The sequence below is a fragment of the Pseudophryne corroboree genome, chromosome 12, assembly GCF_028390025.1.
Source record: "Pseudophryne corroboree isolate aPseCor3 chromosome 12, aPseCor3.hap2, whole genome shotgun sequence".
NCBI lineage: Eukaryota > Metazoa > Chordata > Amphibia > Anura > Myobatrachidae > Pseudophryne > Pseudophryne corroboree.
Window position 1 is genome coordinate 144,242,549 of NC_086455.1, and position 23,125 is coordinate 144,265,673.

Genomic DNA, 23,125 nt, shown 5'->3' on the forward strand with positions numbered 1-23,125 from the left:
CAATACGCGCGTTAATGGGGATCACTTTAGAAAAGGAGATGGGGCGGTATTCAAATGATATATCATGCCCAAACAGTCACAACTAGAGAAACACAGTACATTCCTTCTTGTGGTCAACAAGTCTGCTATTTGTAAGGACTGCCAGACCGTATTTGGGATTGTTAGAAAGCAGGTGCAGTGGACAAAGGCAAATTAAACAGATGCCCTTACCATCAGTACTGTCTGGCATTAAAAGAGGGAGGCACACAGAGAAAAGCAATGCTCACCAACTGTGAAAGATTGGTGCTGCAGGGAAACTTTATGGCCACTGGCCCTGGAATCCAGGATAAGCCCAATGGCATCATGCACTCCAAGTAGTATCGAAGTATTCTGGCAGAAAATCTGGTGTGACTGGTGAACCTTCCAGCACAACCACGATCCCCAACCATACAGTACACCGAGAGCAAAGAAGTGATTGGTGCATAACAAAATCAACATTTTAAAATGAAAATATCAGGATCCAGACACGAAAAGACTGATCTGAATTCAAGAGAGTTCATAAATCTAGATCTATAGAAGAAAAAAAAAAAAAATGGTCCAAGATACCTCGAAATGTTTTCCAACCTATTTACAAGTGATCGGAAATGGCTTTATGCAGTGGTCCATGGCAGAGACGGTAGCACCAAGTACTAGAAACAAGACATCCAACACATTATGAAAAATATGGGGGTAATTCAGACCTGATCGCTAGGCTGCGTTTTCGCACAGCGGGCAATCAGGACCAAACTGCGCATGCGGCGCGTTGCACGGGTACAAAGTGGATCACCGCTCAGCGATGGGTTTTTGCGACGGATCCATCCGCACAGGCAATCGCAAGGAGATTGACATGAAGAAGGCGTTTGTGGGTGTCAACTGACCGTTTTCAGGGAGTGTCTTGAAAAAAAGCAGGCGTGTCCATGCGTTTGCAGGGAGGGTTCTAGACGTCAATTACGGTCCCGGACAGGCTGATGTGATCGCAGCGGCTGAATAAGTCCTGGGCTGCGCAAAGACTGCACAAAATCTGTTTGGACAGCTCTGCTACACATGCGATCACACACTTGCACGGCTAAAATACACTCCCCTGTAGGCGGTGACTATCTGATCGCAGCAGTGCAAAAATCACTTGCTAGAGATCAATTCTGAATTACCCCCTATGTTTTTAAACGGGAGATTAGGAAATTACTCTGGCATATTTTTAGTTTGACCATAATATCTAGGTCTAGACGTGCTGTTTATTAGATTTCTTGTCTACAATATATACTGCTCTCTATACTATTACATTTCAGCGATACTTAATTCTGCCCATAAAGGTTCGAAAACAGCAGTTAGCACATATTTTACTGGCAGAATTGATTAATAAATAGGGCCCAATTTGGTAACTTAAAGTGGCAGGTCCATAATTAGCAGCTACCGACTTCAGAACAAGCTGTTTTTTTTCCATTCCACAGGTATTTTAATTTGTTGGTTATGTCAGCAATATAGCTATTGACATTTTTTGACTATAAAAACAGTAAACAGGTGGCTTAGAAAGAAAGAGAATACTGGTAAAATTGTTTTTTGAAGCATAGTTTTACTATTTAAAAAAAGTTTACCATGAACTCTTATTGCCTCACCATTTTCAAGATGAAATAGGAACACAAAACTAACCCAGGATCTGATTTTTTTTGTTTGGAACAATGGCTGTAAAGAGTAAACCGCAAGAAAATTAATTCTGGAAGTGAAGAGAACTGGTGAGAAATCTGTACAACACAGTGAGGATTTAAAATAACAATATAGAATAACAGAACAATAAATCACAGTGTGATGAATACAGCAATATCTTTACTGTAACACAACCACCTAAAACAAAAATATGACACTCAAAGTAATAAAGTCCTATAAATAAAAACTGGAAAAATGACCCACAATAGGTCAGATATTAGCAAAAGTAAACACATAAATATAATACAGTCAATCTTTAAGATTGTTAGCTTGTCAACAACTTAGAAATTTGAGGTCCGGTAGTTCCATACAAAACCTTGAGTGCAAATGTCTAACAAGGCTTATTTGGGTAGCACATACCATTCACACTCTCTTAACCCAAGTATGATCCAGCCTGCAAAGATGCCTCACACAATATAAAACGTGCCGCAGTAATGTTCCCAAAACGCTGCCTGGCTAACATAATGTCCTATGTTTGCAGTTGAGAAAATATTAGAAATCTGCTTTACACATTGTCAATTCATGAATTATTTTGTTATCAACATTATATATTCACTATATAATACTGTGGGCTGAAAATAAATCTTCAAGAGCTTATCTGTGACCCAAAGGCTATAAAAAGTAGATAGATGAGAGGGAGAACCGAAAGGAAAAACCTGTAAAACATTATATGGAATATTTTTGTTGTTTGAACCAGGCATACAAGGAGCTCCTGAACGTACCTTGTCCAGGCCATGGCTTCAAAAGGTATGAAGCATAGGCTGCTTTAGCGGCTGGGCATAAGTCTGGAAGCTTTGCAGTAACACACAAGACTTGTGATTTCAAATAAGTATTAGTTCTCCCAACCCCATCCACAACTGCACCTCCTAATGCATTTGAACAGATCATAAAAACACACGTTAGTCGATTCTATACTCAAAATAAGTTATAACGCCTCTTATGAGATAATAGTAAAAGGAACATTAATGTAATATCAATAGTAGGAAATTAATAACATTGCACCATATTGTTCCTCTGTACACTGGAGTTCTGGTGCTTTAAAATCAATAGTAGGAAATTCATAACATTGACCATATTGTTTCTCTGTACATTGGGGTTCTGGTGCTGGGAAACCCCTCCCTCAAGAAGGAAAAAATAAAAATAATCAACCCTTTTAGGTGCTTTGTAACAAAATAGAGGAGTCTTCGTATCAAATATATGATTTCCTGAGGCCTTGATGTAGCTACACATACTCTGTCATTAGGTGGGAATAATAAAAGGGAAATTGCACATAATATTGCAGTGAAACGAGTGCATATCAGCAGTCACTTTATCTAGCACAGTCTTACACTCCAACCACCAACGACATATATAGTGTAAATGAGCAAACGGCAGCTTCCAGTGACCACTGCAATCCTAGCTAGGACTGACCATAGCTGTACATATGGCGGTGTCCATGCTTTCTCTAAACTTCCCATAGCTTAAGGTTCCTGGAAGCTCCATACAGTTAATGCCTTTCCTTGCAGAGGGAAACACATGGTCGCCACGGAAAAAAACGGATGGTTGTGGCTCAAAACCAGCTGGTGGGATGGAGTCCAAGCCTGTTGCAAAGTTCAAGATGATCTCCAGGGAAACAGCAGTCATCCCATCTGCAAGAAATACATATATAATAAGCGACTTCTGAGATGTAGAAGGGTAAAAATGTGCTTTTAGGGGAGAAAGAGACACTAGAATGCTGACCTTCTGTGTCTTCTAGATACTCCTCCCAAAGATTAGTAGCATTATGCTTCTGAATGTGGTTGAGATTCGCATGACAAGTGATGGTGAAAAGTTCAGATAGGTCTTTAGCCGTTAGCTTCTCTGGCTTCATGCACAGGATATTCCAAAAGGCAGTTGGATAGGCTTGGATTTTCTGCAGCACTCCTAGGGTCTTCAAACCTTGCTTAAAGCTGAAAACACACACAAAAATTACACTTTGCCCATTCAAATCTGAGGTGTATATGCATTCAAGCGTATGCATTTCAGACCCTTCATTAGCCAGGTCTGTATCCCTCCCTTCTCCCCGCAGCGCTTTCTTTTCATCTAATACCCAACTTCCGCCCTCGTCTCTTACTCCCCGCTGTTCGTGGACTCTGTCACCCACCGTGTCAGTCATTAGCTCCAGCTCCCACTGCACATAACAGAGATGGCAGTGTCATTAAGCACTGTATTACAGATACAAACGACAAGAAAACCCAAAAACTGCTTCGGTAGGGGGTATATTTTAGTACCGCTGCATGTGGAGGAGTAGCAACTTCATATTCAGGTCAAGAATGATAGATGATTGGTATTGCAATAATTTTGTAAATAAGCAATACAAAACAGGAGTCTACATGGATAATATATTACTTGGGTGCAAGGATTTGCTATAGATGTTGCATCTGCCCCACCTGCACCGCACATGATTTGCCCATTATAGTAAGACTGTGCTTTTGCGATGAACCCTAAATTAGGCACATATGACCAAGATCTTCCAAGACTTCTCTTAAGAGGCATCGCTCCACCTAAATGTGACTTTACATTGTAAATGAACCCCACTTGGCCAGGCTGCTCTTAGGACCTTGGCATACACACTGGTCTATACAAAGTTACTGAAAAGCACATAATAAAAAGCACCTGCAGAACAGTACACAGTAAGGGGTTGTGCGTCTGAGTGACATTTATAGTCACTAAAGATCACCTTTCAAGTGGCTCCTGAACTCTCCGAATTACGTGATAAGCCATAATATCTTTCACCAACATGGCCTTGTCGCTCACACTGTGTATAAGATGCAAAGTGCCAGTCTTCTGCAGATAGTCAAAATAATGGGCAGTAGCGGCCTTTAACTCATTAATCTTCTGACAAGACTGAATCTGTGATAGAAGAGGAAACAGGTGAAATGCTGAAAAACTAATTTACTTTACATTTACAGCTCCAAATCATAATTTTTTTTAATACCATGTATTAGGGCACGCACCTCTGTCAACCACTTAACTGACTATTTATTTAGCTGAAAACCGCTCCAAAATTGTCGGGGTTTTTTTAATGAGTGAATTAGGTGAACATAAAAAAAAGAAAAAATAAATAAATAAATGAAGAAAAAAAAATTCATTTTTTTTTAAAATATATTTTTTGTCAAACATCGATCGGGAACATCGCGGCTTTCATTTTGCAGGGGGGTCCTGGGGGTGGCTTGGGAGGGTTCATTTACTGTCCCCAGCGGCTGCCATTGTCTGCAGCCGCTGGAGGGGGGGGGATCCTGTCGTGCTGACCGATCAGCAGTAATCAGCAGCACGGCAGACACAGGGGGAGAGTGCAGGGATGCAGAGGGACCTTTCGGTCCCTCTGACAGCAGCAGCGGAGGGAAGTTTCTCTTCCCTGACGCTGCTAACACTCTCTATCTGACTGGTCGCATCCTGTGCGACCAGGTCAGGTAGAGCACTTGCCAGCATGGTCGCATCTGATGCCACCATGCCAGGCAAGTGGTTAAAAGGTATTCAGAATAAGCCACAAATGGAGCAAAAAAAAATGATTCTTTTTTTTTTTTAAAGGCAAAAACTTAAGCTAATGTTCACATTATTCATGCTGCAAACTTGTGCAAGATCCATAAAAGATGCTCCAGCAGACAGATTTTGGTACAGGTATTGTCATCTGGAGGGTGAACTCCATGAGTATGTGACTTAAGAAAGAGGGAGCGAAATGACAGAAAAACAAGTTGGATAAACGAACATACAAAGGATAAAGAGGATTTTAAATCTGGGCAAAAATAAGGTTTAGCCATTTAACTGAATACTTTTCCCTTCTAAACAGTTTTAGAATTGTCTGTGTAATTTTTTTTACATTTAATATAGTTGTAAAAATAGTTTAAGTATTTAAATATTATATTATGCACATTTGCAGAACGGATCTAGTCGTCAAAAACCAGGGGACACATTGGGGCGGTGCGGTCGCATGTGATCTGACCATGCCAGTTAAATGGTTCATTTATGTAGGATTTCCCCAGCAGCAGGATTACGTAACAGAACAGTTAGTAGAAATGCACAACATTGTAATTTGTTCTAATTGTAAAGCGCAACAGAATATGCTGCACTATAACTGTTAATAATAATTAATGACTGTGCAAATAAATGGTCTCCAATACATCCAACAACCATGACACGAGTTAGAAGGGGAGTAGTACCAGAGTGACTTTGGAAGTTCACATTACTTTCCTTACCGTTAATATTGCCTCTAGAACATTAGGATCTGCTATATCTTCTAAAACTGGCTTGACATGCTGAGAATCATAGACGAGGCAATAGAAGAGTGTTTGAGACAGAAAGTTTGGAGCTGGCCCACCATGCACCAGTGCTACTGCCAACATTCTACCAGCTTCAAAGTACAGGTTGTCTTGCAGGGCTATGGATTGGAAAACAAAGCATGGTCAGTGTGATGCTAATTCCTTGTGAACACAAGAGTGATAGTAACATTAGTAGACAAGGAGTTTTAAATCCTCAGCAATAGCTTAAACAAGCTGGAAAATAGGATTTTAATTACCTACCGGTAAATCCTTTTCTCATAGTCCGTAGAGGATACTGGGGTTCCATTTAGTACCATGGGGTCCACTAGGAGCCATGGGCACTTTAAGAATTTTATAGTGTGGGCTGGCTCCTCCCTCTATGCCCCTCCTACCAAACTCCGTATAGGAAACTGTGCCCAAGGAAACGGACATACTTTAAAAGAAGGATATAAAAGGATAGTGATGAGATTCCGAACCAGCACACACAAACAAGAGGAAAGCTAAGCTAACCCAACTTTAATCAGGAATAGCAACAGCTGAACCAAGAATACTTAACCAAGTAACCGTGCAGGAAGAACGAAGCACCGGGCGGGCACCCAGTATCCTCTACGGACTACGAGAAAAGGATTTACCAGTAGGTAATTAAAATCCTATTTTCTCTTACGTCCTAGAGGATACTGGGGTTCCATTTAGTACCATGGGGATGTACCAAAACTCCCAAACCGGGTGGGAGAGTGCAGAGGTTCCTGCAGAAATTAAACCAACTGAAGGTCCTCAGAGGCCAAGTATCGGACTCGTAGAACTTAACAAAAGTATTTGAACCAGACCAAGTAGTTGCTTGGCAGAGCTGTAAAGCGGAGATACAGCCGCCCAAGAAGAACCCACAGACCTAGTGGAGTGGGCCTGTACAGATTTTGGAATCTGCAATCCTGCCGTAGGATAAGCATGCTGGATAGGGAGCCTGATCCAGCGTGCAATAGACTGCTTTGAAGCAGGACACCCAATTTGAAAAATTAAATAGGGGCTCTTGTGAGACAACGCCCCCAGCTCTGACACACACCTCGCCGTAGCCAAGGCCAACAGTGACAGTCTTCCACATAAGATATTTTACGTCAACCTCCTGTAACGGGTCAAACCAGTCCGATTGGAAGAACTGCAGCACCAAATTGAGATCCCAAGGTGCTGTAGGAGGCACAAAGGGAGCCTGGTGTGCAGAACACTTATCAGGAACATCTGGACCTCAGGGAGAGAAGCAAATTGTTTTTGAAAGAAAATGGACAAGGCCGAAATATGGACTTTTAAAAAAGGAGCCCAGTCGTAGGCCCACATCCACGACAGATTGCAGAAAAGGCAGAAAATGTCCCAGATGAAATTCCACTGCAGAATAGTTTCTGCTCTCACACCACAAGATTTATTTCTTCTAAATACGGTGGTAATGTTTAGATGTTACCCCGTTTCTGGCTTGGATCATAGTCGGGATGACCCTGTCAGGGATCCCTCTGAGGCCAGAATCCGTTGTTTAACTTCAATGCCGTTAAACGTAGCCATGGTAAGTCTTGATAGACGAACAGGCCCTGTTGCAGAAGATCCTCGCGAAGAGGTATAGGCCACGGATCTCCGAGGAGCATCTACAGAAGGTCCACGTACCAGGCCCTTCTTCGCCAGTCTGGAGCAATGAGTATTGCTTGAACCTTTTCCCTTTTTATTCTTTTGAGAATTCTTGGGATAAGTGGAAGTGGAGGAAACACATACACCATCTGATAGACCCATGGAGTCGTCAGAGCGTCCACTGCCACTGCCTGTGGGTCTCTCGACCTGGAACAATACCGCTTGAGCTTCTTATTGAGACGAGAGGCCATCATGTCGATCTGTGGATATCCCCACCGATGTGTCAAGCACCTGAACACTTCCGGAAGAATGCCCACTACCCTGGTTGCAGGTAGCGTCTGCTGAGGAAGTCTGCTTCCAAGTTGTCTACACCCAAAATGAAGACCGCTGACAATGGCACAGCATTTTTTTCTGCCCCGAGGAGAAATCTTGACACCTCTGAAATTGCTGCTCCCTGTCAGTTTATGTACGTCACTGCCGTCACATTGTCCGACTGGACTTGAATGGCCTGATCCTGAAGATACGAGGCCTGCAGAAGGGCATTGTATATGGCCCAGAGTTCCAGAATGTTGATTGGAAGGACGACTTCCTGAATTGACCATCTTCCTTGAAACTGCACCCCCTGGGTGACTGCTCCCCCCCAACCTCTGAGGCTTGCGTCTGTGGTTAACAGAATCCAATTCTGAATCCCGAACCTCCGACCCTTGACGAAGTAAGAAGTCTGTAGCCACCACAGAAGGGAAATCCTGGATTTTGTCGAGAGACGGATCCTCTGGTGCATGTGAAGATCCGATCCGGACCATTTGTCCAACAGATCGAGCTGGAAGGGTCTTGCGTGAAAACTTCCGTATTGAAGCGCCTCGTAAGAGGCCACCATTTTCCCCAGAAGGCGAATGCATAGATGCACCGATATCCGGGTTGGCTTCAGGACATCACGAACCATCGACTGGATTACCAATTACTTTTCCGACGGAAGGAACCCCTTCTGCGACTCCGTGTCCAGTATCATTACCAGGAATGGAAGCCTCCGTGTTGGCTCTAGGAGAGATTTTGGAAGGTTCAGAATCCACCAGTGATCCTGGAGAAGTCTGGTTGAGAGACCAATGCTGTCCACGAACATCTCCCTGGACGGCGCCTTTATCAGAAGTTCGTCCAGGTACGGAATTATATTCACTCCGTTTTTTGAGTAGAAACATCTCTGCCATTACTATGGTGAACACCCTCGGTGCCGTGGAGAGACCAAATGGCAGGGCCTGGAACTGGTAGTGACAGTCCTGCAGTGCAAACAATAGATAAGCCTGATGAGGCAGCCAGATCGGAATGTGATGGTATGCATCCTTGATGTCCAAAGACACTAGGAATTCCCCCTCCATCAGACCTGAGGTCACCACTCTCAGAGACTCCATCTTGAACTTGAACACTCTTAAGTACAGGTTCAAGTACTTGAGGTTCAGAACGGGCCTTACTGAACTGTCCGGTTTCAGTACTACAAACAAGTTGGAGTAGTACCCGTTGTTTAGCAGATGAGGTGGAACTGGAACAATGACTTGAGTCTGTACCAGTTTTTGGATGACGTGTTATAAAGTTTCCTTGCCTCTGGTGAAACTGTTAAGCCTGATTTGAAGATTCTGTGAGGTGGGAGCTCTTGGAACTCCAGTCTGTATTCCTGGGAAATAAAATCTATGACCCAAATCCCGGCCAAAAGTTGATTAGATGTGACTGAAGAATTTTAGTCGGGCTCCCACCTGACAGCCTATCCAGACATCGCCTGAGCTCTGTTCCTGAGCACCTGCAGTTGCTGATTTGCGTGGTTTACCTCTTGCGCCTCTGGAGGCTGTAGAAGCACCTCTGGATTTGCCCTCAAACTTGGCCGTCCGATAGGACTGTAAATTTGAAGCCTAATAAGCTTTACTGGTTGGGGGAGCTGCGGAAGGAAGATATGTAGGACTTACCCGCAGTAACTTTGGAGATCCACTTGTGTAGTTAGTCTTCAAATAAGGCCTCTCCTGTGAATGGTAGGCCTTCCACGCCTTTCCTGGAGTCCGCATCAGCAGTCCACTGGCGTAGCCACAAACCCTGCGTGCGGACACTGCCATAGCGGTGGCGCGTGCATTAAGTAAGCCTCTCTCTATGGGGTATATGCAATTGCGGTCGAATTGCCGCAAATGTCGAAAAACGAAGCATTTTCGACACAAAAAAAAATACGACGATGCAATACAGTACTTTGACAAAAAAACGGCTGTTTCAGATTCGACTTTTTGAAATTCGACAGTTGTCAAATTCGAATATGTCTGCAATAGTATAAATGCGGCTTTTCGACAAAAGTATATTCAATTGAAGAATGTCGATTCGACAACAGTGCTTTTCGACAGTCATTTAGTCAATTTCAGTCCGCCTCATTTTGGTGGCGGAATCTAATAAAAAAATTTAAAAACACTTTTTTTTTGTGTTTTTTTTTTGTTGCTAATAGCATATCTATTTATATTAGAAGGGATTATCTACTTGGTTTGTCTATTCGGAGCCACAAGTATTATTTAGATATTTTTTAAAAGAATATATTTTTTTTTTTTACGGACTAAAATAATATGAAGAGATCAGAGCATGTTTTTAAGTGGGAAGGGGTGGGAATGGGTTAAAAATCAAGAAAAAAATTGCGTGGGGTCCCCCCCTCCTAAGCATAACCAGCCTCGGGCTCTTTGAGCCGGTCCTGGTTGTAAAAATTTGGGGGGGAAATTGACAGGGGATCCCCCGTATTTTTACAACCAGCACCAGGCTCTGCGTCTGGTCCTGGTGCAAAAAATACGGGGGGGGGGGGGGGAAGAAGCGTAGGGGTCCCCCGTATTTTTAACACCAGCTCCGGGCTCCACTAGCTAGAGAGATCATGCCACAGCCGGGGGGACACTTTTATACCGGTCCCTGTGGCAGTGGCATTAAATCCCCAACTAGTCACCCCTGGCCGGGGTACCCTGGAGGAGTGGGGACCCCTTAAATCAGGGGGTCCCCCCCCTCCAGCCAACCAAGGGCCAGGGGTGAAGCCAGAGGCTGTCCCCCCCCCCCCCATCCAAGGGCTGCGGATAGGGGGCTGATAGCCTTGTGTCAAATAAAAGAATATTGGTTTTTGTAGCAGAACTACAAGTCCCAGCAAGCCTCCCCCGCAAGCTGGTACTTGGAGAACAACAAGTACCAGCATGTGGGGGGGAAACCCTTCTGAATCCACCTCCTCCATGTCTGACCCCTCAGCGTAAGACTGCAGCATATGGGCTAGAGTTCGGTTTTGCAGACAAATGGCAGGGGACTGAGACTATTCATAATCACATCCACAGACTGTTTTAAGTATTGCGTTTCTTTCTCATGGCCGGAAAATATATTAGATATATTGGAAATCTTTGTTTTTATGGAACCCAGCCACGCTGGTTCAGCCCCGCTAGCCTGAGAAGGTGCACTACACTGGGTACATGGTAGTGAGAACCCTGGGGAAGAGGAACACTCTGCAGTATATGAAACACTCTTTGCCTGACATATTGTAAATGCGACCGCACACACACAGGAAAGGTTAAAAAGCACAATTAACCCACAAAGAGCCTTTCCAGGGAGAGACAGAGCTTGGAGCCAGCACACAGCGCCCTTATTGCTAATGCCAAGCTTAGCCGCGTCGCAGACTAAGTACGCAGATTGAGGACCTAGTACACTAATAATCGCTCCCCCCTTGCTATGACTCCCTGGTACCGCTGAGGTAATTTGGAGTCACACCAGAGGTGCTGCGCGTCCCTGTCAGTCAGCGTCTGTGTCCACGGCAGAGGGAAAGTGGCGTTGGTAAACTGCTGCTGGATCCTCTCATAGTGAAACCCTGACCCTTCAATGGCGCACGGTCTTTCCGCTTTTTTTTTTATACTGGCTGAGGTAATTTTTGTGCTTAAAATGGAGCAGAACCGTTTTAAGGCTTTTTCCTAGTTTGGGTACGGTGTACAGTGTACTGAGAGACAATTGTGTACCGAGTCTGGAGACGCAATGCACCCCGGTTAGAAGCCGTGCGTTTCTGTACCCTCATGCCGCGGGTCGCCGGCTTAGTACTCACCACTCTTCTTTCTTCTGGCTCTGTTAGGGGTGGCGGCGTGCTGCGGGAATGTACACTCGCCATGGAGGGGCTTACGAATAGTTCCCTCAGGGGCTAGTGTCCTGTCAGCGGGGAACAGGACCATTAACCCTTCAAGAGGTTGGGCTGTTTCCCCCTCCCCACCTTCTCCTAAGTCCCACGAAGCAGGCAGGCTGGTGCCATCCAGAAATGCCTGAACATAACAAACAGAAAAATAAATGCTGAAAACTCCTCTGGGCACATTTTCTAAACGGAGTCTGGTAGGAGGGGCATAGAGGGAGGAGCCAGCCCACACTATCAAATTCTTAAAGTGACCATGGACTAGTCTATACCCCATGGTACTAAATGGAAACCCAGTATCCTCTAGGACGTAAGAGAAATATAAAAACTCAGGGCACCAGTTAAACATGGTGGAAAAGATTACACTTACCACCCATATTCAATGAAAGGTTTTTGTATTCAGATCCTTCAAACAAATCAGAGCTCTGGATAGTATGAAGCAGCAGCTTGAAGTACAGAGATAGGGATACAGCTGGTTGCTGATTTTCCTCCTTATGGGTTTCATATGTAAGTGATAACTGTAGAGTCTTGCTAGGAGAGAAGTTGTTTTTTCGGAAACACTTCAGGGAGCTTCTCCAAAGGTATTTTCTGTGCACTCGCAATGTGCACACTTTGTCTTCTATCTGAGACCTAAGCTCCTGAACAATATCAGAAATGTGTCTGTTCTGGATTTGAACCTGTCTGGGAAAAATAAAAAGAAACCCATTAAGTTCATGACTATACAAAACGTCATGATAGATGTGTAAGCGAATGGTCACAATAGCAACATCACAAGGAATAATGTGGCCTTCCGCACATGGCACAAAAAAACCCATACAGATAGCATCAGGGAGCAATTTGCAATAGGTTCCTAAAACGGGCAACTTTAATCATCTGTAATGCTCAGCGGCTTTGGCCCAAGGACAAACCTAAAGTATGTATCTCAGCTACTTACATACTTTACACTCTTACAGGAAAAACAAGAGTACGCACACTTATAAATCCTAGACTGAAAATAAGGAATGAGAAAAACTGCACAGCTAAAGTGTTTTCTTGTGCACTGAATAAGCCGTGTCCAATTCAATGAGTTCCACAGCTAGTGCATGGCTTTCTAGCACCTAGGAGAATAAGATCCCTGACCGTTGCTAATTACTGATCATATGGATTAAAGCTATTTCAGGGAAGCTTGACAACCATATATTTTCGGGTGTGGTTCATTTTATCGACAGTATCTAGGTCGACAATGTTTAGGTCGACCACCATAGGTCGACATGGATGGAAGGTCGACAGGGTTTCTAGGTCGACAGGTCTAAAGGTCGACATGAGTTTTTTGTTTTTTTTTGTCGTTTTCTTCGTAAAGTGACCGGGATCCCAAATTAGTGCACCGCGTTCGCTCGCCATGCTTCGGGCATGGTGCCTTCGCTCCGCTACCGCTTGGCACACTTTACCGTTCCAATCGTAGTCCACGTGGATCGTTAAGTATGAAAAATTCAGAAAAAAAAAAAAGTGAAAAACTCATGTCGACCTTTAGACCTAGCACATGTCGACCTAGAAACCCTGTCGACCTTCCATCCATGTCGACCTAGTGACTGTCGACCTATAGTGGTCGACCTAAACATTGTCGATCAAGACACTGTCGATCTTCAGACCGGATCCCATATTTTCTTGATAAAATTTGGATTTTAAAAAGGATAGGTTTGTTACCCCGAGGTATTATAAATGGGCACAATACGGCATAATAGGTTTTGGTCTTTAGCAGCCGCCTACAATAGTGCCGACGTACAGCAAATATGCTTTGAATGGACATGGGCCAGTACTTACTTGAAGAGCACTTGTCTAGGTTCTCTGGATCTTCTGGCACATTTTGGAGAATGCTGTCCGACCCCAATTCCTGAATTTTCAGGCGTCTCAGATGGACCAAGTGATGCAGGACGTGATCTTTTTCCTGCACATAAGACAGGAACCATACTGTATTTTGTAGAACAACGACTAGCTACTCTATATTATGCTTGAATTTCCAGCATGACTAGTTAGTCTCTAGAAGAGAATCACACTTGGAATCTAACTCATGCTCTGTAGAACAGTGTCTCTGATAGTTTACAAGTCAACAACTAAAATAGCTGCACCTGACATATTACGGTGTTCCTGATATAAAATACTAAAAACAAACTAATAGGGGAAGATGGAGTTTTAATACGAGTGGACTATGCTCTAGGCATGCTATACATATAGAGCATTTCCATATCCCATTCATGCACTGTATGCATTTGTTTGGTGCTATAAGGGTTCTAAAAATATCAACGGTAAGTCTACCAAAACTCCTGTTAATTCTGTTTCTCCGAAGTCCACCGTTTCCCACAGGATATACACTGGGTTGTAGGTGGCATCAGAGGATTGGGCACCAAACGGTTAAAGCTTTTGGGGCTCCCAGCATACGTCGGTCCAGCCTCCCTATAATGCCGCCTCCTGGCCCAGGGAACTCAGTTCGTTACAAAGCCAAGGTAAGAGCAGGATTAGATCGGGAAGGAATACCTATTCAGGCGAGAACACACACACTTCCATGATATGACGCCAAGCTGCCCAATGGCGGATACGGCCGACCCGGCAGCAGGGGGGGGGAGGTGACGGGAATGGGGGGGGAGTGAAGTGTCTTCACTCACCCCGTCACCTGGCTCCATAGCAGTGCATGCCAACATGGACAATCTCGTCAATATTGGCCTGCATGCATAAGCGACTGGGCACCAACGATGAACGAGCGCGGGACCGCGCATCGTTGGTGCCTACACACTAAATGATATGAACGAGTTCTCTTTAATTAATGAACGAGAACGTTCATATTGTTTAGTAAAATCTATTAGTGTGTAGGGCCCTTAAGTCTGTTTGCCAGTGTGGGTACTGTGTACAGTGTACTGCGACTCAGTTCGCCCCCTCAGAAGCTGTGCGTCTGTACTGTGTACTGAGTCTGGAGATGCAGGTTTCTTGGACTTAACCCGACCTGCCCTAAAGAAAGTATTGGATGTTCTGGCCTTTCTGGGCTTGTTAGGCCGAAAAGGACTGCGTTGCAGATGAAGAGAAAGATTTCTTTGGAGCAGGTGCAGCTGAGGGAAGAAACGGAGACTTATCCGCTGTAGACGTGGATATCCACGCGTCTGGTGCTTCCCCAAAGAGAGCCTGACCTGTATAAGGTAGGGCCTCCACACTTTTCCTGGATTCCGCGTTGGCCGACCACTGGCACAGCCACAGTCCAGACGAGCTGAAACAGACATGGAAAATATTCCCGCAGCCATGGAACCCAGGTCTTTCATGGATTCTACCATAAAACCTGCTGAATCATGTATGTTGCGTAAATATAAAGCAACGTCATCCCCATCCATCGTATCCAAATCCTCAAGTAAGGTAGCCGACCACTTTACTATTGCCTTTGCTATCCATGCAGTAGCAATAGTGGGACGTAATATGGCCCCTGAAGCAGTGTACATTGATTTAAGCGTGTTATCAATTATTCTATCAGCCGGCTCCTTTAAGGCGGTAGATCCAGGAACAGGTAAAACCACCTTCTTTGAGAGTCTGGACACAGATGCGTCAACAATCGGCGGGTTTTCCCATTTTTTCCTATCCTCCTCAGATTAAGGAAACGCCACCAGTACCCTTTTAGGGATCTGAAATTTTTTCTCTGGGTTTTCCCACGCTTTTTCAAATATAGCATTCAATTCCTTTGACGCACGGAAGGTTAGCAAGGCTTTTTTATTTTCAGTGAAAAAAGCCTCTTCAACCTGCTCAGGTGTGCTATCATTAACATTCAACACATCCCCAATAGCCTCTATCAACAATTGCACCCCCTTTGCAAGAGATGCAAACCCCCGCAACACATCCCCATCACCATCTGTGGTGTCAGAATCGGGATCAGTGTCGTCTTGTGTGACCTGCACAAGCACACGTTTGTGGGGGTATATAGCGGGGCGTCCTGAGGTAACAGAAACCGGTCATACTGCCATAGAGCTCTGTAATACCTGGGTTGCAAATTCATTACTTGCAACCCTGTCAGAAATCTGAGAAATCCAAGATTTGATAGAGGAAAACCACTCTGGTTCCCTTGCTGGTATCTGTGCTAAACTGATTACATGGAATGGGATCATCCTGGGAGGAAAAATCCTCTGCAGCATATGACACAGTGTCCCTGAACATTGCTAAAGGAGACCACCAAACACTCTACACACACACAGGTGAGGGCAGACAGAGTTTCCCCCCCAAGAATGGCAAGAGAGACACAGAGATTGGAGCCAACCCACACACAGCGCTTTTAGCAAAGGGAGACCCCTTGTCAGCGCTGACAGTGCACCTTAATAGGACACACAGTGTTATTACAGCCTCCCCTCCCGTCTACAACCCCCTGTAACCGTGTACAAATAGCTGGAGTTGCTGTGGAGGGACCTGTTCTTCCTTTCAGCGCTGTGCAGGCAGGAAAATGGCGCTGGAACGCTGCTGGGTCTGCTCTGAGGAGAAGCTCCGCCCCCTTAATGGTGTTGTCTTCCCGCTCTTCAAGGATTATACTGGCCTGAGGAAAAATGTGCTGGCTGAAATTCACGGACCCCGACAGACTTCTGGACCAGTGTGGGGGTAAGCGCTGGCCCAGGGCGCCCCTCACAGCGCCGCATCATGTGCCTCTGAGCCTTCCACGGAGCGCAGTTAATACTGCACTCCCTCCCCGTTGCCGCCATCTTCACACCGGCCCCCCGCTTGTTAGGGGGGTCGGTGTCTCACTCACCACATCTTCAGCTCTGTAAGTGGTTGGCGGCATGCTGCTGGGGCGAGCGGTCCCATGGCAGAGAACGATCCGACCCCTCTGGAGATCAGTGTCCAGTCAGCGAAAACAGTGCCTCAGACTCCGCAGAGCAGACACTGCTCCCCCCATTAGTCCCTCGCTGCAGGGAGGCTGTTGCCAGCAGCCTCCCTGTAAAATAATAAACTCTAAAAAAAGCTCTGTAAAGCTCCCCTAGCTGTGACCAGCTCTCCGGGCACATTTTCTAAACCGAGTCTGGTAGGAGGGGCATATCGGGAGTAGCCAGCCCACACTCTCAAACTCTTAAAGTGCCAATGGCTCCTGGTGGACCAGACTATACCCCGTGGTACTAATGTGGACCCCAGCATCCTCTAGGACGTGAGCTAAAAATAAATGCAGAAAATTTTTCTGGAGCTTCCATAAGCGTGACCGACTCCTCTGGGAACATTTTCTAAACAGAGTCTGGTAGGAGGGGCATAGAGGGAGGAGCCAGCCCAAACTATCAAATTCTTAAAGTGCCCATGGCTCCTAGTGGACCCGTCTATACCCCCATGGTACTAAATGGATCCCCAGTATCGTCTAGGACGTAAGAGAAAAGCTTTGTGGCTGAAAAACAGCCACACCGTTTTTTACATTGTTGCGGCTCCTGCAGCACCAAACAAAAAACTGAGTTCCCTGGGTTATAAGGAGCTGTACCGATGATTGCTGGGAGCCCCAAAAGCTTTAACCGTTTGGTGCCCGATCCTCCAGCGCCACCTACAACCCAATGTATATCCTATGGACACTACTGTGGACTCTGAAAGCAGCGTGAAGTGCAAACTACAGAACCGTAAAAACACTGTAAAGATAGGGAGGCATCTAGTTACCTGGAGAGCAGCTGATGCTTTGACAGTCTGTGCACTCCCAGTTCTGGTTCACTTGCTGAATGGAAGCACAAGCCATATGCGCACCACTGGACCCGCAGCACTGGCAGCGCACAACTTCCCACTTACTGTAGGGGAAATAAGCACGACATGCTGGCATGAATCACTTACACACTCCAGGGTCATATTAAAGCATGTGAAAGGGGCAGTTATGTTTTGCAAAAACCACCCCATTCAAATTTGAGGTCATAGTGTAGGAGGACTCTGCCCATGTATGTCTCTATCATACAGGTGAATAAGCGATTTCACTCAGCTGTAAGTGAAGCTTACATATAGTACAAATCGTTATGCAATTCAAATAAAGGTACAAACCAGATATGCACCAACCGACCAGCCCAGCCAAGAATCGCTGCACAAGAATTTGTATTTATTTTTAGATTGGTTGCCATTAGTACAAGCAAGTATATACCAGATCGCATGACCATTTCATTGTAACAATGGGAATAAGACGTGCAGTATAAGCAGAAGTCTTGTTCTGTAAAAGGAGAAGGGCTCAGAGTGTGGTGCTGGCATGCTAACCCCTCCTGGTTACTGATCACTACTATACAACCTATGGACTGACTCAAGTGACCAGAACGGTTATGCACTCCCTTTCGTAATGCAAAAAGCCGAGAAACAGGGCTCAGTGCAGTTCCCCGATCTTAGCGCGTGGCTTCTATGATTTCAAACAAGGGCTATTGACATTTTTCTCTTGATTACAGAATAAATGATTATTTATTACCACAGTGCACAAAAACAATTAGCTTTAATCACTCCACTACAATCAACGTTAACACAAGTGTCTGACTGATTGTAATGGATTATTTATCATACAGTAGGTTAGAAAGGGACTCTGGTAATAAGGATGCAAAGTAGCCCAAGTAGAAGAAGATTATATTTAAAAAACAAAACAAAAAGTAACAGCCAGATTATCTGCTATGTATGGATTTAAAAAAAAAAAATAAGATTTTACTTACCGATAAATCTATTTCTCGTAGTCCGTAGTGGATGCTGGGACTCCGTAAGGACCATGGGGAATAGCGGCTCCGCAGGAGACAGGGCACAAAATAAAAGCTTGAGATATCAGGTGGTGTGCACTGGCTCCTCCCCCTATGACCCTCCTCCAAGCCAGTTAGGATACTGTGCCCGGACGAGCGTACATAATAAGGAAGGATATTGAATCCCGGGTAAGACTCATACCAGCCACACCAATCACACCGTACAACTCGTGATCTGAACCCAGTTAACAGTATGATAAATTTAAAGGAGCCTCTGAAAGGATGGCTCAACAATAATAACCCGAATTTTTTGTAACAATAACTATATACAAGTATTGCAGACAATCCGCACTAGGGATGGGCGCCCAGCATCCACTACGGACTACGAGAAATAGATTTATCGGTAAGTAAAATCTTATTTTCTCTAACGTCCTAAGTGGATGCTGGGACTCCGTAAGGACCATGGGGATTATACCAAAGCTCCCAAACGGGCGGGAGAGTGCGGATGACTCTGCAGCACCGAATGAGAGAACTCCAGGTCCTCCTTAGCCAGGGTATCAAATTTGTAGAATTTAGCAAACGTGTTTGCCCCTGACCAAGTAGCTGCTCGGCAAAGTTGTAAAGCCGAGACCCCTCGGGCAGCCGCCCAAGATGAGCCCACTTTCCTTGTGGAATGGGCTTTTACTGATTTTGGCTGTGGCAATCCTGCCACGGAATGTGCAAGCTGAATTGTACTACAAATCCAACGAGCAATCGTCTGCTTTGAAGCAGGAGCACCCAGCTTGTTGGGTGCATACAGGATAAACAGCGAGTCAGTTTTCCTGACTCCAGCCGTCCTGGAAACATATTTTCAAGGCCCTGACAACGTCCAGCAACTTAGAGTCCTCTAAGTCCCTAGTAGCCGCAGGTACCACAATAGGTTGGTTCATGTGAAATGCAGAAACCACCTTAGGTAGAAATTGAGGACGAGTCCTCAATTCCGCCCTGTCAGAATGAAAATTTAGGTAAGGGCTTTTACATGATAAAGCCGCCAATTCTGACACACGCCTAGCTGAAGCCAAGGCCAACAGCATCGACACCTTCCACGTGAGATATTTTAAATCTACCGTAGACAATGGTTCAAACCAGTGTGATTTTAGAAATCTCAACACAACATTGAGATCCCAAGGTGCCACTGGAGGCACAAAAGGAGGCTGTATGTGCAGCACCCCTTTCACAAATGTCTGAACTTCAGGTACTGAAGCCAGTTCTTTCTGGAAGAATATCGACAGGGCCGAAATTTGAACCTTAATGGACCCTAATTTTAGGCCCATAGACAGTCCTGTTTGCAGGAAATGCAAGAAACGACCCAGTTGAAATTCCTGTGTAGGGGCCTTCTTGGCCTCACACCACGCAACATATTTACGCCAAATGCGGTGATAATGTTTTGCGGTTACTTCCTTTCTGGCTTTTACCAGAGTAGGGATGACTTCTTCTGGAATGCCCTTGTCCTTCAGGATCCGGCGTTCAACCGCCATGCCGTCAAACGCAGCCGCGGTAAGTCTTGGAACAGACAAGGCCCCTGCAGTAGCAGGTCCTGTCTTAGAGGTAGAGGCCACGGTTCGTCCGTGAGCATCTCTTGAAGTTCCGGGTACCAAGACCTTCTTGGCCAATCCAGAACCACGAGTATAGTTCTTACTCCTCTCCTTCTTATGATTCTCAATACTTTCGGTATGAGGGGCAGAGGAGGGAATACATACACTGACTGGTACACCCACGGCGTTACCAGAGCGTCCACTGCTATTGCCTGAGGGTCCCTTGACCTGGCGCAATATCTGTCCAGTTTTTTGTTTAGACGTGACGCCATCATGTCCACCTTTGGTCTTTCCCAACGGTTTACAATTTGGTGGAAGACTTCTGGGTGAAGTCCCCACTCTCCCGGGTGAAGGTCGTGTCTGCTGAGGAAGTCTGCTTCCCAGTTGTCCACTCCCGGAATGAACACTGCTGACAGTGCTATCACATGATTTTCCGCCCAGCGAAGAATCCTTGCAGTTTCTGCCATTGCCCTCCTGCCGCCCTGTCTGTTTATGTGGGCGACTGACGTGATGTTGTCCGACTGGATCAACACCGCCTGACCCTGAAGCAGAGGTTTTGCTTGAATTAAGGCATTGTAAATGGCCCTTAGTTCTAGAATGGTTATATGAAGAGATGTTTCCATGCTTGACCACAAGCCCTGGAAATTCCTTCCCTGTGTGACTGCTCCCCAGCCTCTCAGGCTGGCATCCGTGGTTACCAGGATCCAATCCTGAATGCCAAATCTGCGGCCCTCTAGTAGATGAGCCCTCTGAAGCCACCACAGGAGAGACACCCTTGTCCTTGGCGACAGGGTTATCCGTTGATGCATCTGAAGATGCGATCCGGACCATTTTCCCAGTAGATCCCACTGAAAAGTTCTTGCATGGAATCTTCCGAATGGAATCGCTTCGTAAGAAGCCACCATCTTTCCCAGGACCCTTGTGCACTGATGCACTGAGACCTGTCCTGGTTTTAGGAGGTTCCTGACTAGCTCGGATAACTCCCTGGCCTTCTCCTCCGGGAGAAACACCTTCTTCTGGACTGTGTCCAGAATCATTCCTAAGAACAGTAGACGTGTCGTTGGAATCAGCTGCGATTTTGGAATATTTAGAATCCATCCGTGCTGACTTAGCACTACCTGAGATAGTGCCACTCCGACTTCTAACTGTTCCTTGGTTCTTGCCCTTATCAGGAGATCGTCCAAGTAAGGGATAATTAAGATGCCTTTTCTTCGTAGAAGAATCATCATTTCGGCCATTACCTTGGTAAAGACCCGAGGCGCCGTGGACAATCCAAACGGCAGCGTCTGAAACTGATAATGACAGTTTTGTACTACAAACCTGAGGTACCCTTGGTGAGAAGGATATATTGGGACGTGGAGATAAGCATCCTTGATGTCCAGCGACACCATATAGTCCCCCTCTTCCAGGTTCGCTATCACCGCTCTGAGTGACTCCATCTTGAATTTGAACCTTTTTATGTAAGTGTTCAAAGATTTTAGATTTAATATTGGTCTCACCGAGCCGTCCGGCTTCGGTACCACAAATAGTGTGGAATAATACCCCTTCCCCTGTTGTAAGAGGGGTACCTTGATTATCACCTGCTGGGAGTACAGCTTGTGAATGGCTTCCAGAACTGCCTCCCTGTCGGAGGGAGACTTTGGTAAAGCAGACTTCAGGAACCGATGAGGAGGAAACGCCTCGAATTCCAGTTTGTACCCCTGTGATACTACCTGTAGAATCCAGGGATCCACTTGCGAGTGAGCCCACTGCGCGTTGAAATTCTTGAGACGGGCCCCCACCGTGTCTGAGTCTGCTTGTAAAGCCCCAGCGTCATGCTGAAGACTTGGCAGAAGCAGGGGAGGGCTTCTGCTCCTGGGAAGCGGCTGCATGGTGCTGCCTTTTTCCTCTTCCTCTGCCCTTGGGCAGAAAAGAGTGACCTTTTGCTCGCTTGTACTTATGGGAACGAAAGGACTGAGTTTGAAAAGACTGTGTCTTTTTCTGTTGATGTGAAGTAACCTGGGGTAAAAAGGTGGATTTTCCAGCCGTTGCCGTGGCCACCAGGTCTGTTAGACCAGCCCCAAATAACTCCTCCCCCTTATACGGCAATACTTCCATGTGCCGTTTGGAATCTGCGTCCCCTGACCACTGTCTGGTCCATAATGCTCTTCTGGCAGAGATGGACATTGCGCTTACTCTTGATGCCAGGGTACAAATATCCCTCTGCGCATCACGCATATATAGCAATGCATCCTTTAAATGTTCTATAGTTAACAGAATATTGTCCCTATCCAGGGTATCAATATTCTCAGTCAGGGAATCCGCCCATGCGACTCCAGCACTGCACATCCAGGCTGATGCGATTGCTGGTCGCAGTATAACACCAGTATGTGTGTATATACTTTTCAGGATATTTTCCAGCCTCCTATCAGCTGGTTCTTTGAGGGTGGCCGTATCAGGGGACGGTAACGCTACTTGTTTAGATAAACGTGTGAGCGCCTTATCTACCCTAGGGGGTGTTTCCCACCGTGCCCTAACCTCTGGCGGGAAAGGGTATAGTGCTAATAACTTATTAGAAATTAGCTGTTTTTTTATCGGGGGAAACCCACGCTTTATCACACACCTCATTTATTTCCTCAGACTCAGGAAAAACTATTGGCAGTTTTTTCACACCCCACATAATACCCGCCTTTGAGGTATTTGTAGTGTCAGAAAGGTTCAATGCCTCTTTCATTGCCGTGATCATGTAACGTGTGGCCCTACTGGACATTACGTTTGTCTCGTCACCGTCGACACTAGATTCAGTATCTGTATCTGGATCCGTGTCGACCCACTGAGGTAGCGGCCGTTTTAGGGCCCCTGAGGGTGTCTGAGACGCCTGAACAGGCACTAATTGATTTGCCGGCTTTCTCATGTCGTCAACAGTTTTTTGTAAATTGCTGACATTATCACTTAATTGCTTAAACACAATCATCCAGTCAGGTGTCGACTCCCTAGGGGGTGACATCACTAACACAGGCAACTGCTCCGCCTCCACCTCATTCTCCTCCTCATACATGTCGACACACGCGTACCGACACACAGCACACACCGGGAATGCTCTGATAGAGGACAGGACCCTACTTAGCCCTTTGGAGAGACAGAGGGAGAGTCTGC

General features: G+C 45.6%; 1 protein-coding gene across 3 annotated transcripts in view; it reads right to left on the reverse strand.

Moving 5' to 3' along the window:
• Nucleotides 1-1,568: 1,568 nt before the first annotated feature.
• G2E3 (G2/M-phase specific E3 ubiquitin protein ligase) overlaps nucleotides 1,569-23,125 on the reverse strand; it is an 80,868-nt gene continuing 59,311 nt past the window's right edge. For 2 of the 3 annotated variants that reach the window (XM_063948151.1, XM_063948152.1), the window contains exons 9-16: nucleotides 17,383-17,507; nucleotides 13,558-13,681; nucleotides 12,128-12,438; nucleotides 5,934-6,115; nucleotides 4,418-4,590; nucleotides 3,439-3,647; nucleotides 3,130-3,347; nucleotides 1,569-2,585 (exon numbers count right to left, since the gene is read on the reverse strand). In XM_063948151.1, the coding sequence (XP_063804221.1) occupies nucleotides 2,541-2,585; nucleotides 3,130-3,347; nucleotides 3,439-3,647; nucleotides 4,418-4,590; nucleotides 5,934-6,115; nucleotides 12,128-12,438; nucleotides 13,558-13,681; nucleotides 17,383-17,507 (1,387 nt within the window). In that variant the 3' untranslated portion in view covers nucleotides 1,569-2,540. Of the gene's footprint in view, nucleotides 3,348-3,438; nucleotides 3,648-4,417; nucleotides 4,591-5,933; nucleotides 6,116-12,127; nucleotides 12,439-13,557; nucleotides 13,682-17,382; nucleotides 17,508-23,125 lie in introns of all 3 variants that reach the window. The other variant, XM_063948153.1, reaches the window with a different exon arrangement.